This window comes from Arachis stenosperma, chromosome 8 (assembly GCF_014773155.1).
Source record: "Arachis stenosperma cultivar V10309 chromosome 8, arast.V10309.gnm1.PFL2, whole genome shotgun sequence".
Classification (NCBI taxonomy): Eukaryota; Viridiplantae; Streptophyta; class Magnoliopsida; order Fabales; family Fabaceae; genus Arachis; species Arachis stenosperma.
The window spans coordinates 977,177-991,491 of record NC_080384.1 but is presented as its reverse complement, the minus strand read 5'-3'; the positions used below and the strand labels follow the sequence as shown (position 1 = coordinate 991,491).

Sequence of the window (14,315 nt, the reverse complement as noted above, 5' to 3'; positions counted from 1 at the left end):
TGAAGCTCTTGAAGCAGTGAGGCTCTTGGGTTGTGCTCAAGCAATGAGGTCTCCACCTCGGGTTGCTCAATCTTGGTGTGTGTAGGGAGAGAGAGAGAGTGTGTGGGCTCCTCAAGGTCTCTGGCTTCCTTCATACTTTTTCCAATTGGCTCCTCATCACTAGAGGGTTGGGTATCCACTTCTTTTCCACTTATCACAGAGATGGTCTTACATTCCTCTCTTGGGTGTGAAATTGTATCATTGGAGAATGTATTAGGGGGCCTCTCAACAACTTGTTTGCTTAATTACCCCAATTGAACCTCCAAATTTTTAATTGTAGCTCTGGTTTCTTGAATGAAACTACGAGTGGTTTTGGAGAGTTTTGCTAATGATGCTTCCAATGCTGAGGTATCTCGAGCAACTGGGATTTGATTGTGTGATTGAAAGGATTGATGTTGCTGGTTAAAAGGATTTGGCAGGTTGAACTGGTTTTGGTTGTTGAAGTTGGATTACCTTTGATTCTGGTTTTGATTTTCCCAGCTAAAATTTCGGTTATTTCTCCATCCTGGGTTATATGTCATGAAAAAGGGATCATTATTAGCCGACTTTGAAGAATTATCCATGTAATTAACTTGTTCAAGAGGGGGTGTCTCATAACCAAAGCTTCCAAATTGAGACACTCCACCACTCATGTCAAAAGAAGGATTTTGGGTAGTAATAGATGACACTTGCATACCTCCCAAATATTGAGTGATGGCATTAATCTGCTGAGACATAGCTTTGTTCTGAGCCAAAATAGCATCCAAGGCATCCAACTCCATGACACCTTTCTTCAGGTTCTCTCTGAAGAATATAGGTACTGATTATTGGCCACCATTTCCATCAAATCTAAGGCCTCATTAGTGGTCTTCATATGCAAAGAACCTCTTGCAGAATTATTCAAAGAAAGTCTCGAAACTGGAGTGATACCATCATAGAAAATCTGTAATTGTACCCAATCCGCAAACATGTCCAGAGGACACTTTCTCGTCATAGTCTTGTATCTCTCCTAAACTTCATAGAGAGACTCTCCATTAAGTTGTCTGAATGTCTGAATGTCAAATCTCAGCTTAGTCAACCTCTGATGTGGAAAGAATTTGGTTAAGAATTTACCAACCAAACCCACCCAGGTTGTTATACTTTTCTTAGATTGTATCTCAAGCCACTGACTAGCTCGGTCCCTCATAGCAAAAGGGAATAACATTAACCTGTACACGCCGGTGGGAACCCCATTGGTCTTGGCTGTATCATATATCCTTAGAAAATTAGATATAAATAGATTAGGGTCCTCCTACAAGCTTTTACTGAATTAACAATTTTGCTAAACCAAAGAGATGAGTTAAGGCTTCAACTCAAAGTTGTTAGCATGCACAACCGGGGGTACAATGCTTTCCACACAATTCTCGGGATTGGGATTAGTACATGACCCCAGAGTTCTTCTAACAGGTGGGGTATTATTGGGGTTATTGACCACAAGATTCTCAATATTATCAGCCATACTGAATTCAGCTTCCTCTTCAGACTCGTCCCTAAAGATTTCTTGAACTTCATGAGCTCTAACTTGTTTCCTTTGCTTTCGAAGAGTCTTTCAATCTCAGGATCGTATAGAAGAGGTTCTTTATCCCTATTTCTCTGCATAAACAACTAGAAACAAGGAAAAGTGGGATTCTCAACGTCACAGTGAAAAGAACCTAATGAATCTCACAAAAATAAAAGAAAAAGAATTAAAATAAATAAAGACTAAAGGACAAAAATTAAGGCAAAATAAAATTAAAAAAGAAACGAAAATCTAAGAGGAATAAAAATAAAAATAAAAGATAGCAACTACAACAAAAATGAAACAAAGAAAAAGTCTAATTTAGGCAACTAATCAATTGGTAGTTGTTAGTCATAGTTAATCCCTGGCAATGGCGCTAAAAACTTAGTGCAAAATTTACAATCCACAACTTACCAGCAAATACACCGGGTCATACCAAGTAATAAACTCAGGTGAGTGAGTATCGATTCCACGAGGATTAATGGACTAAGCAAGCAATTATTGATTAGTTGCTCTAGTTAAACAAGTTGAAATGAGAGGGTTGATTATCAAATAACATAAAAGATAGTAAAGTAAGAAAAGCAAATAATAAACAGTTGAGAAAATGATATGAGAATAAAGTTAAGGCTTTGGAGGTGTTTAAATATCCAAATTAATACTCAATGTCAACTACCTTGATCATGCAATGATTTAGTTTATGACAAAATCCAAGTGATTAAATTCCTATTCCTAGGCATTCTAATTTCCTCTAATTCAACCAACCATCAATTCTTTTATCAATTAATTGTATTAGAGGGTTAAGTCTAATTTTTGATTATCCACACAAACCCCAAGAACCCAAGAATGATGCAGTTTTATGTCACGTACCACATTAAACCCAGACAATTGAGAATTTATGAGAAAGTAGTTTCAAGATGTAATTCTAATTATATAACTTTTTCAAGATTCAATAGAATTCAAGTTAGATTAGAGTTATTTTCTAATACTTACTAATCCGTAGGATGAAGAACGAAACCAATTCTTAAATAATAATCAATGTATTAATCAAGAGTAGAAGAATAAATCATTATTAATCCATCAAAGTAAACAGAGCCCCTAATCTTAACAATGGAGGTTTAGTTACTCATGGTGTGTAAAAAACTCTAACAAAAAAAAATGTAAAAGTGCGGATTTAAAAATTAGGAGAAGAGAAGTTTTCACGTGGACAAATCTCTATCCTATTTATAGTCCTAATTAAAATTGATTTGAAACTTAAATAAAACCCTAATAAATCTTTTCTAATAGTTATTTGATTTAAAATCAAATCTTTAAGCCTTCTGCTGATTCCATGCAAACGTGTGGTCCCCATTGTTGTTTACACTATTGGTGCTAAACGCCAGTGATTAAGTGTTTAGCGTCAGCCGTGCAGTGAACCTTACACGCACAATATGGTCCTTGGCGCTAAATGCCGGTGAGTGGGGCACTTTCATAATTTAGTATAGTACACATAATGAGTCATTTTACAGAACAACATTTATTTGAATTCAATATTAAAAAAAAATTAAAAACGTTTAGATGCCTAATTTTATTTAGCTACAAGAGCAATAAAATAAAAAAATAAAAGAAAAAAGAAAAAAAATTATTCAAACTTGTAAAATTAACTTTTTAATTAGGACACCTTATCTCATAATCTCATAAATACTTTTTCTGTTAAATGTGAAATTATTTTTATGCATGCATTAAAATTAAGTCTTAAGTTAACCGAAAAAATAGAAAACTCAAGGTAAAGTAGCTGAGCTAAAAAAGCAGAGGGGAGTAAACAAAACAATGGCGGTGGCGGCAGCGGTAGCAACTACCCTTTCAGCTCTCTCTATTTCCACCGTTAGCGCGGGATTTTCATTCCATCCAAAACCCATTCATTCAAAAACCAACTCCTTAGCCACCCGAAGGGGCGCCGTTTTACTCTCCTTCCTTGCTCACACCTCCTTCCTCTCTTTAACTCCAGCCTCCGCCATTGAATTCGGCATCTGTATGTATGCATTAATTATTATGCAACTACTCTTCGAAGCTTGAAAAACCCTAATTCCTTATCCTCTGTGCACAGCAGGACCTAAGGATTGGCTCAAAGACCAAAAGAAGAAGGCCTACAAGTTCCTATTAGCCCCCGTCGACGCCTCGCGCGAATCCCTTCGTTCTGCATATCTCTTGCTCAGTGCGTATAGTTCTCTCTCTAACTACGTTCCTCCGCACATTTCTTTTTATGCAGATTTTGTTCGGTTATTTTTCTTTTCTTTTCTTTTCTTTTATTGTTTTTCAGTGGAGCCCGAAGCTGTGTATTCCGAAGAGGATTTGCAGAAATTTCAGGAACTCTTCAGATCCGCCGCTAGGGATTGCGTTCCGCAGGAGAGGAATTCCTTTGTCAACTTCCAAGCCAACACCGGTGTAGAGGTTCGTTCCTCCTCTTACTGTATCGCAATACATAATTTGGATGTTTTTGAAAGTGACGAGCAGCAATTTGATTGAGAAAATAGTTAAAGGAAAATAATGCTCCTAAACTGTAGATGGTTATTGAGTATCAAATGCTTTGAAGTGGTAAAACTGTAGATTCATCCTTATCTGAAGTTGGATATTTTATATTTCGGGTGATTGTATGGTATCAATTATCAAATGATACCGATAAGTTACGTGTTTAACACGATTCATTTATGGTGATGTCATTTTGTTTGGTTAGGGTGGATGCTTTGTTAATTGTTCCTATCAATTTCGTTTTTCCCAAAAGGCATTGATACCTCAAGGGCAAAGGAACTTTAAAACAGTTACAGAATTCAACTTCACTGTCTTTTTCATGCACAGGTGTGCACGTTTCGGTTGATTGTGAAGAATGCAGCCTCTTTGCTTGGAAATAAGGATCCTGTAAAGTTGAAAGCTGAAGACTTGCTAGATAATCTTATAAGGTATCCCTTTTATAATATCCAGGCATTGTGATGTTTCTGTGCCAGCTAGTGTTCCTCGAATACTTTTCTTTACATATATTGATACTAAAACATTTGAGAAGCTTCTGCTTTTATTATTTCTTTTTTTTTTTTGGAAAGGAACAACTTGATGTGCAGTGTAGTGGCAACATGGCTTCTTTGTTATAAAAGTTTATCCGGCACATGTTGTTTTGCATTATCTGATTCTTTTGTGGATGACATTTTATTCCCAGCATTTAGCTTCTATTTATTTCTCTCTCAGAAACTCTTAACGAGGTCCTTGTTCTCTTTCCAACTTCATTATTTTTATCAATACAATGCAGGTCAAATATTATTATATTTTTGGTTTAGAGGAATGTCATAGTTTCGTAGGAATTAGTATTTACAGATATGAGTAAGCTATTTTAAATGGTTTTGCGGTAATTTTGGTAGAACTGTATCCCTGTTAGAAATTTGCAATTTAAATTAAAACATTGTTCACTATTTCTTACTTTTACCAAACTATTTTCAGCTGGCCAATATAAGTGGTTGCCATGTGACAATGGATTTAAAATTCCCATTCCAGTTAGAATATTATGAACTATGAAGGGATTTTCCTTGTCTTGTGGACTTGTAAACTTCAGAGCATCTATTCTACCTTGTAGACACTTTAGGTTGTCCTCTAAAACAATACCTAGTTTTTCATTCTTCCATTTTCTTACACGCTATCTTCTACCAGTATAATAGTTAATGCATTATCTGCCTCTTCCCCCTCCCCCTTTTTTCTCTTCTTCTTTTTCTTATGTCTTTACTTTCCCTTTTCTTCGTTTGACCCAAAATGCAAGCTGATTATTTAATTGTTAACATCCGATGATACATGCATTTTTCCTTTATTGCTTCATATTATGCAGATCTTTCACCTCTGTCACTGGGCTGGCAAGCAAAGCTAATATTCAACTCTCATCAGATAGGTTTGCCTTTAATAATATGTCATCATCATGGAGAAGACATATTTTCCCCCCTTTTTGTGTTTTAAATAAAATAATAACAATAGCTGAGGTTCTGTAGCAGCTAATGGACTTGTAACTTTAGTGTCTCTAAAAATCAGGGGTCTGGTAAATCGTGTTCGAAAAATGTTAAATAAAAGCAATAGTCAAGCTGTTAGAATTGTCAGCAGATCGAATTCATTAGCGGACCTTTCTCAAGATTTATTGTTCTATTTTTAACAAAATAGATCAGATACATTTGCACTTTGGATTGAATGGGTACTTCATCTACAGTTTTGGTGTCTCGTTTTTCATAATGATGATGATTATATGTTCGTTATGTCCTTGAACTGATTGATCACCATTTTTTTTAACTCTTATTGTTACAGAAGAAAGATAGCTGACGCTGTATCGGAAACCATATCTTCTCTTGACAAATTTGAGCAGGGGATCAGGGATTGCCTTGAAATCTAACTTTAAAAGGCAGCCTGAACTCCATTTTGAAGTGGAAAGTGGATTATTCAGAAATCATGGAAGTATGGCTGCTGCCTATATCTTTTGAATCCAAAGTTTTGTTATGTCTTTTCCTTGATTTTTCTGTTTTGATTAGGAGGATTTCTTCTCCACCCTTCTCTCTGTAATCTTTTGTTCAACTTAATGAATTTCTGATTGTATAAAAATTGTTATCTACTTCCTTCGATTTCGAAAAAAAAAAAGAGCGAGTTGCTTTACTTAACAGTCATTAATTGTTGTTCATTAGTTGTAATAATTAATGAATGCTAAATAAGATAAATTTTGGTTGTTTTTGGCTAATTTTTTTTTGTTACCAAATATTTTTGTATTTAAATTAATATCAATGCTACTGTGATAACGAGAAAGGTTAGCACTATTTATACTTAATAAGAAAAGTATATAGAACTAAGAGGTTACCATTCAAAAACTAAACAAAATTACATTAATTTATATTAATAATTAATTTTAAATTTTTTAAATTCAAAATTTTAAAAATTTAAGATTGATTAAGTAAACCTAATTAAAACCTATAAAAATCTTTCTCTTCTCTCTCACATTAACCTACCTATCTCCAACAATCATATACACAGACCTCTCTCTTTCTCTCTCACCGTCAGGCCCTCTCCGCCTCCCCACCGCGACCCATTCCTCTTCTATCACTGACATCTGACTCGTCGGATTCGCCACCGTCGACAAGAACCGCTTCCCTTTCGTGAACCAAATGTGTTATTAGAGTCGCCGTTGCAGTTAGAGTTGAACTTGAGCTCGATCCCTAAGGCGGCGGCGATTTCGAGGGCAAGGGGACAGCTGGAGAAGCCATGGAGGCGGTGGCGGGCGTGGAGGGAGGAGGCGACGGAGGAAGAATTCCTTACAACCAGCGCGGCGTCACCATTGCGGACTCACTGATGGTCTAGAACAAGGGGTTAGTTAGTTACGCCAATTTCTAGTTCTAGATTTCTAGGTGTTTGTGATAATTCCCAAGTTGAAAATTGAAGTATATATGTTCTTGCTTTTAAAGGTGGACTTGGTTGGAGGGTACTGTGATGCAGGTGATCATGTGAAGTTTGGATTGCCGTTTTGGAATATTAGGTGCCGTTTTGATTATTAAAGAGACCGCAAATTATACAATTATAGAAATATTAAAAAAATATTTATTTAATATGAAAAAAAGCATCCTAATACTTAACAAAAGAAATATTCAGTTATATTTTAATAAAAATAATTAAATATCTATAAAATTTAAAAATAAATATGAAATTCTTAAAAAAATAGAGATATTTACATTTGTAATACAAAAAAATTCGAAAAATATATAAAAGACCATGCATTTAGTATAAAAAAGAAACATTCTGATACTTAAAAACATCTCGTAGAGATTTTGGATTCACCCAAAACTTATTTTTGGTTAATACCTTTTGGTTCATAGCATTGTTCTTAAAGTCATCTCTTTGGTCATTTTTCTCTTTATCTCAGTAATTCTACCCTCTCATCTCTCTGACCCAATCCAATCTTCATCTCCGTCAACCTGATCAGTCTAACAATATTTTTCTTCTAAAACACACATTCAGATGAAAAAAGAAAGAGAAGCAAACAGAGAAGGGAGTAGGAGTAATAGAGGGAGTGCCACTGTTGCCGCTCTCAAGAGGAAGAGAGGAAGAGAAGAGGGCGTCAGCTTGGTTGAGTGCCACCGTTGTCGTCGACGCAGCAAACAGAGAGAGGGAGTAGGAGCAACAGCAATGGCAGTTTCAGATCTCCTTTTCTTCCCTTTTTTTTTTGGCGGCAGTTTTGAAGAGGAGTAGCGGCTGCAGTTTCGACGGTGGTGGCAGTGGAGCTAGAGTAAGAGAAATAGATCAGACCTCCTTTTCTTTCCTTTTTCGGCGAGCTCTCTCTCTCTCCCACGTTCTCCCTCCCTTGTCAATCTCTCTTTCTGGTGACTCAACCAGCGGCAATGGCAGCGAATTTTCTCACCGTCAATGCCCAACTCTCCCTTTCTCGTTCTTCTTTCTTCTTTTTCTTTCTCACTGAACTCACTGCATCTCTCTTGTCTCTCTTTGTCCTAATCTTTTCTCTCTCTTTTAAAAAAAATATGAATGATTGTGATAATGATGTTGAATTTTAAGGATTAGATGCAATGGATGATGTTGGTGTTTTTGAATTTGAATGATATGTTGTTGACGATGGATTCTTGAATTTGAATACTTTGTTGATAATGGATGAAATGGATGGTTGCGGTAAGGAAAATGGCGGGTAATTGGTGGAAGGGAACGGTGGTGGTAGTGGTGGTGGTGGATGGTAGTTGGAATCAGAATAAACATAAAAATAAGGGTATTTTTGTCTAAAAATTTTTAAAAGGATTTTAATTTAAAATGCAATAATGAATACTATTTTAAATAGGAAAAAAAATTTGATTTTAATCTTAAATTTTTTGGACCAAATCAGATCTAATTCCTTAATAATACTTTGGTAACAAATTGAGCTATCAAGCATAGTTGTCAGAAACGAACTGCTAATTAAACCGGTGAGATTACTGAGTCACTGAGTTACTGATTCAACCGGTGGGTAACTGGTCAAACCGATTAACCCGGTATAATTAAATAATTATATAAAATTTAATTATTTTTTCTTTATTATAAGTACTTTTATTTTGTTTTTATAAAAATAATTATCATTTTTAAATTTTAATATTTTATTAATTAATTTATATTTATTGTATTATTATATTATTATAAGTAAAAACTTACATACAGTTAATTTTCATGTGAAATTGATATTTAAAAACAGTTAGATGGTTTGACAAGTTTAACTAAATATTATCTAACGATTTTCAATTATTAACTTCATATGAAGATAACTGCATGTGAGTCTTTACCTATTATTATACACTACAAGTATTTATTGAAAAATAATATTAATAGATATCATATAATCATAAAAAAAAAATAAATTATGGTTAATAATTTTTTTATCTTTTTAATATATATATATATATATATATATATATATATATTAATAAAATTTATAGTTAAATAAAATATAATTGATTTAAAAATGAGTGACTTTAAAATTAAAATTAATTGAATATAAGTAAAATAAAAAATTGCTATATGTATTTATTAAAAAAAATATTAATATATTATATAATTATGAAAAGAAAAAATAAGTGAGTTTATAATTATTGTTAAATAAAAATATAATTAATTTAAGAATAAGTGAGTTTATAACTAAAATTAAAATAAATTAAATAAAAATAAACTATTTGATGAAAGATATCTATATATATTATAATTTGCATATATATTATTGAAAATCAACACAGTTCAGTGGCAAGAAAAGGTTTTGATCTCACAGAAGAGAGGAGTTCGAACCTCATATCACATATTTTGGATAATATTGACTTTCAAACAGTTTGATCAGACCGGTCTTACCGAGTTTGACCGGTTCGTTTTAGTTTCATGTCTTGTACGGTCTAAATGTCAAACCGGACCGGTATTTGGTCTGATTTACCGATTTTCCAGTCGAACTGGCCGGTCCGGTCCGGCAAACAGCCAAACTACTAGCCAGCTCACTATCCGAACTAGAGTTTGGGCATTATTTGTTTCTAAGACCGGTTCATTTCGGTTTCATACCTTGTACGGTCTAAATGTCAAACAGGACCGGTATTTGATCCGATTTACCAATTTTTCAGTCGAATCGACCGGTCCGGTCTGGCAAACAGCCAAATTACTAGCCAGCTCACTATCCGAACTAGAGTTTGGGCATTATTTGTTTCTAAGACTTTCCCTTGTTCTCCATGTAATCTATTAAGCACTCTATCAATATATATGGTAGACCGGTCTTACCGAGTTTGACCGGTTCACTCTGAATTTGACTGGTTCATTTTAGTTTCATGTCTTGTACGGTCTACATGTCAAACCGGACCGGTATTTGGTATGATTTACCGATTTTTCAGTCGAACTGGCCGGTTCGGTCCGAAAAACAGCCAAACTATTAGCCAGCTCACTATTCGAACAAGAGTTTGGGCATTATTTGTTTCTAAGACCGGTTCATTTCGGTTTCATGCCTTGTACGGTCTAAATGTCAAACCGGACCGGTATTTGATCCAGTTTACCGATTTTTTAGTCGAATCGGCCGGTCCGGTCTGGCAAATAGCCAAATTACTAACCAGCTCACTATCCGAACTAGAGTTTGGGCATTATTTGTTTCTAAGACTTTCCCTTGTTCTCCATATAATCTATTAAGCACTCTATCAATATATATGGGCTATGTTTTTATAATGCATTTGGTTTATTGTATCGTTTTTAAGGTAGTATTGTTTTGAGGTACTAGGACAGAGACTGAAAAACTGAGACACAGTATCATGTTTGTTGGCTCCGAGACTGGTATTAAAATTTTTGTCTCTGTCCCTAAAATTTCAATATTTCAGTACCTCAAAAAAGTAGGGACACAGGGGACTGAAATTTTTAGAGACGGAAACTGAAATTTTAATAACATTTTATATCTAAAATACACTCATTTCAATTAATTAATTTTAATTTTATCCTTTGTGCAAATTAAATTAGAGTTTTATTCTTGTTTTAATTTCGGTCTCTCACTTTGCACCAAACAGAATATTAAAATTTATTTCGGTCTCTGTCTATTAGTCTCTGTCTCTCAATCTCAGTCTTTCAATCTCTATCTCTCTACCAAATATTACCTAAGAGAATGCATATTCTTTTTAAAATGTTTTGCTCTTGGTATCAAAACTGTATGCTATTATAAGTGTCCTCCAACAGATTTAGAAGTTCTCCAATAAGTCTATTCTTTTATAATCTAAGTTAGGGATGCCCTTGAACTTGATTATCAAATGTATTAAAAAAAAGCCTGAAAATAATTACTTTAAGGTTACTTGCGTTGTAGCAATATTACGACCGAAGGAGTGAGATCACACCTATTAGAAGAATTTGCCATTAAGATGTGACATGTACTCCTCATGTGCTATATACTATACTATAAAGTATAAACAATGGGCAAGCATCTAGAAAAATAGAGGACATGATTTATATAATTAATCATGAGACACTCATTGGAACATTAGGAGCAACATCTTGTTTAGGTGAACCAGAAGCTTCAACCAAGTACAAGCGACAGCATGGCGTTCCATCGTCTGGATGGATTTCTATTGACCTAGGCAACCTGCGAAGCTTGTTGAAAAGATTCAAAGGATCATTTAATAGTCCAAAATGGGCATCTGGATCTCCAATTTGAGAAAGCTTTACATGAGTGAACCCAATGGAGGGCAAGAGTTGGTCTGGCCAGTCGCTATAAAATTGGAATGCAGAATTAGACAGTGTAGTTGATGGCTTATTCATGAAGTCTGCTAAAAGGACTGTGTGAGTTACACAACATTTGTTGGCCAAAATCCTCAGCACTTGCATGGCCTGTGAATGGGTGAGGTAGTACAGTAGACCTTCTAGAACCCATATCGTGTTCTTGTGTGGCAAAAAACCTGCAGTTCGAAGCTTCTCCAGCCAGTCATTTTCTCTTATGTCAGCAGCTACCCTTGTTAAGGATTTAGCCATTGACCGTATGTGTTCAAATTCATTTGTCGATTCCTTAGCTGCTTCTAAAATAGTGGTTTTTACTTGTAATACTCCTGGAAAATCAACCTCAAATACATCGCTGTCCTGTAAACAATTTAAACGGTATGCCCTTGTGTCCATTCCTACATAAGAGATTACAAGCTCATCTCAGATATACTTTTAAATTTCTGTTTTTGAAATTATATTTTTTAATCTATTTTCATTTTTAAGAGGCATAAAAGTTTATGATATGTATTCCCTTGGCTAGTACATAGTTATAGGAATGAGACTTAAATTAGTTAATATAGATATAGTTCTAATTGTTTCAACAGAATTTGGTTATTTAGGAAACAGGTCAGAGTTCAGTCTCTAATCTTTAGGTCGTTGTAAAAAAAAACTTTATGCTTTGAGTACTAGTAAGTAAGAGTACGTACTCTCTTCAATACAACAAAAATCTTTTTCGATCTTTCTGTTTTCTTTGTTTTTTACTGCATAAATGTATATCTTAGTTTTATAATAGCTTTCTCAAGATTTGAGAGATTGTGCTTTAAATATCTTATAAAATGATATTTACTGCATGTTTAACTTATTCTTAAATATAATATCATGTACTAATTCATAAAGTAAAACTGATTAGCAAGTAATATCACTAGCTAAGTTAAGAAGTGACACAATCAAATCTATTTTAGACATAAAAATATCACTAGTTAAGATAATCTATTTAAAATGATGATGAAAATATCTAAATATGGGTTTCAAGATAAACCTGCACCAAGGAGAACAACTTGTGATTCTCTGCCATTTGGTGAATTAAGGGCATCTTCCAATCTAGAATCAAACCAAAGAGTTCTAACAGCAAGAATAACTCCAGAAATTTCACGTGCATTGTTGAGTCTGTCTTTCTTCATTTTTTCATGAAGACTTCTCAAATAAGACTCTCCTGCCAGCAAATAAGCCAGTGGATCATGGATGACATGCCTCCACAGAGCCCTTCCTGCTGCTGTTTGACAAGCTGACCTTTGAAGGAAATTCCATTCTCTCTCAATGGTGGCGTGCACTTGCCGAACAGCTTCACTCTGTAACAACAAGTTTGGAAGTTTTAGCTCTTGCCATTCTGGATCATCATCATGCAAGTCATTGTTAGTAACTTCGTGTGACATGATTGTGTGTGTTTGTGTGTAGTACAAAAAATGAAAAAATGTATTAAGACAGATTTTTCAAGAGGATAATGCAGGTTATTTATATAAAATATTTTAGGTAAGAGATAAGGAAAAGAGAACCACACAGAACCAATGCTTGAGGGATACTTGAATCGTATCTAGCTTCGTGACCTTAATGAAAAGCGAGGTAACAATTCGGTCCACGACTACCACAATTGCAATTGCATAATCCTGACCCCTTCAATTTCCCTATCTTCGTTGTCCTTTTTTTCTAAGTTCTAATAAAGTGACATTCTGTGGTTCCCACTGCAAATGACTATCATATTCTTTAGTTGTGAATTACGTTAAAAGTAACAGTTTCAAATTAATGCTTCGTTGTAGGTACTCCATTATTTGTTTTTTTTCTTTTCTTCTTCCTTTTCAATCTCTCCTATGGTTGGATTTGCTCTTTACCGTAATATTTTTTTGTATTTTAGAGTATATGTTATTGCTAAATATTTAATAAACTATTTGAAAATGGATTCTTATAGAATTTGAGACTCTAAATTATCAAAAAAGATTTTAAAGATTTTAAAAATATTAATATTCTAATGATTTTAACGGTTAATTTTAATTAATATACTTTCAACTATTAGATCTAGACAATTTCTAAATTGAAATGACTTTGACATTTTTTTAACAATATATGTATTTTAACATTTTCTAAAAATTTATATACTAATCCTCAAATATTAGTACTACTTAATAATTCTATAAGAAAAAGTTAAACAATATAAAAATTATTATTACAATTTTAAAATAGGACAAAAATAATGAAAAAATCCATAAACATAATAGATAATTAAATATGAAATATCTCGTTTTATCTAACAATCATAGTTATCAGAACAGAATCGGTGATCAAACCGGTTAAATTATTGGATCACTGAATCATTGGTTCAACCGGTGAATTAATCCGGTATAATTAAATAATTATATAAAATTTAATTTTTTTATTATAAGCACTTTTATTTTATTTTTATAAAAATAATTATCATTTTCAAACTTTACTACTTTATTAATTAGTTTATATTTATCATGTTATTATAAGTAATTTTCATGTGAAGTTGATATTTAAGAACGGTGAGATGATTTGACAAATTTGACTAAATATCATCTAACAATTTTCAATTATTAACTTCATACGAAGACAATTGCATGTGTGTCTTTACCAATTATTATATACTACAAGTATTTATTAAAAAAATAATATTAATAGATATTATATAATCATGAAAAGAAAAAAATTGTGATTAATAAATTTTTTTAATCTTTTTAATTTGTATATATTTAATAAAATTTATAATTAAATAAAATATAATTAATTTAAAAATGAATGACTTTAAAATTAAAATAAATTGAATATAAGTAAAATAAAAAATGACTATATATTATAATTTATATATGTAATGGTGAGAAGCATTGTAGCTTAGTGGTATGATCACCACCCATGCTGGGTTCGAACCTCTCGCTGGAGCATAGGAGCATGGTGGACTTGCAGAACACTGGTGAGTGTAAAGTCGTCTTCAACTGCACCAAGCGGTTTGATTCGGTCCGATTCAAATTTCACCGAA

General features: G+C 33.4%; 2 protein-coding genes across 4 annotated transcripts; one reads left to right on the top strand and one right to left on the bottom strand.

The window, feature by feature from the left end:
* The first annotated feature begins 3,244 nt into the window (after window positions 1–3,244).
* On the top strand, window positions 3,245–6,206 carry LOC130943638 (uncharacterized). Of its 3 annotated transcripts, XM_057871609.1 has the most exons (6): window positions 3,264–3,563; window positions 3,639–3,746; window positions 3,852–3,982; window positions 4,388–4,488; window positions 5,397–5,456; window positions 5,861–6,206. In XM_057871609.1, the coding sequence occupies exons 1-6, from the start codon at window positions 3,362–3,364 to the stop codon at window positions 5,943–5,945; spliced, it is 687 nt and encodes a 228-aa protein (XP_057727592.1). In that variant the 5' UTR covers window positions 3,264–3,361; the 3' UTR covers window positions 5,946–6,206. The 3 variants fall into 3 exon arrangements, with proteins under 3 accessions (XP_057727591.1, XP_057727590.1, XP_057727592.1); XM_057871607.1 differs by having other exon boundaries at window positions 3,258–3,563; window positions 3,639–3,982; XM_057871608.1 differs by lacking the exon at window positions 5,397–5,456 and having other exon boundaries at window positions 3,245–3,563; window positions 3,639–3,982.
* Window positions 6,207–10,849: 4,643 nt separating this feature from the next.
* LOC130946672 (uncharacterized) lies at window positions 10,850–12,737 on the bottom strand. Its single transcript, XM_057875503.1, has 2 exons — window positions 12,309–12,737; window positions 10,850–11,685 (listed from the first exon to the last, which is right to left on the bottom strand). The coding sequence occupies exons 1-2, from the start codon at window positions 12,700–12,702 to the stop codon at window positions 11,033–11,035; spliced, it is 1,047 nt and encodes a 348-aa protein (XP_057731486.1). The 5' UTR covers window positions 12,703–12,737; the 3' UTR covers window positions 10,850–11,032.
* Window positions 12,738–14,315: the final 1,578 nt, after the last annotated feature.

Coding starts and splice junctions, on each gene's coding strand:
- LOC130943638 (XM_057871607.1), top strand. CDS start 3,362: ATGGCGGTGGCGGCAGCGGTAGCAACTACCCTTTCAGCTCTCTCTATT. Junction 3,564..3,638: donor CGCCATTGAATTCGGCATCT/GTATGTATGCAT, acceptor CTCTGTGCACAG/CAGGACCTAAGGATTGGCTC. Junction 4,489..5,396: donor TTGCTAGATAATCTTATAAG/GTATCCCTTTTA, acceptor CATATTATGCAG/ATCTTTCACCTCTGTCACTG.
- LOC130946672 (XM_057875503.1), bottom strand. CDS start 12,702: ATGTCACACGAAGTTACTAACAATGACTTGCATGATGATGATCCAGAA. Junction 11,686..12,308: donor AGTTGTTCTCCTTGGTGCAG/GTTTATCTTGAA, acceptor TCTCTTATGTAG/GAATGGACACAAGGGCATAC.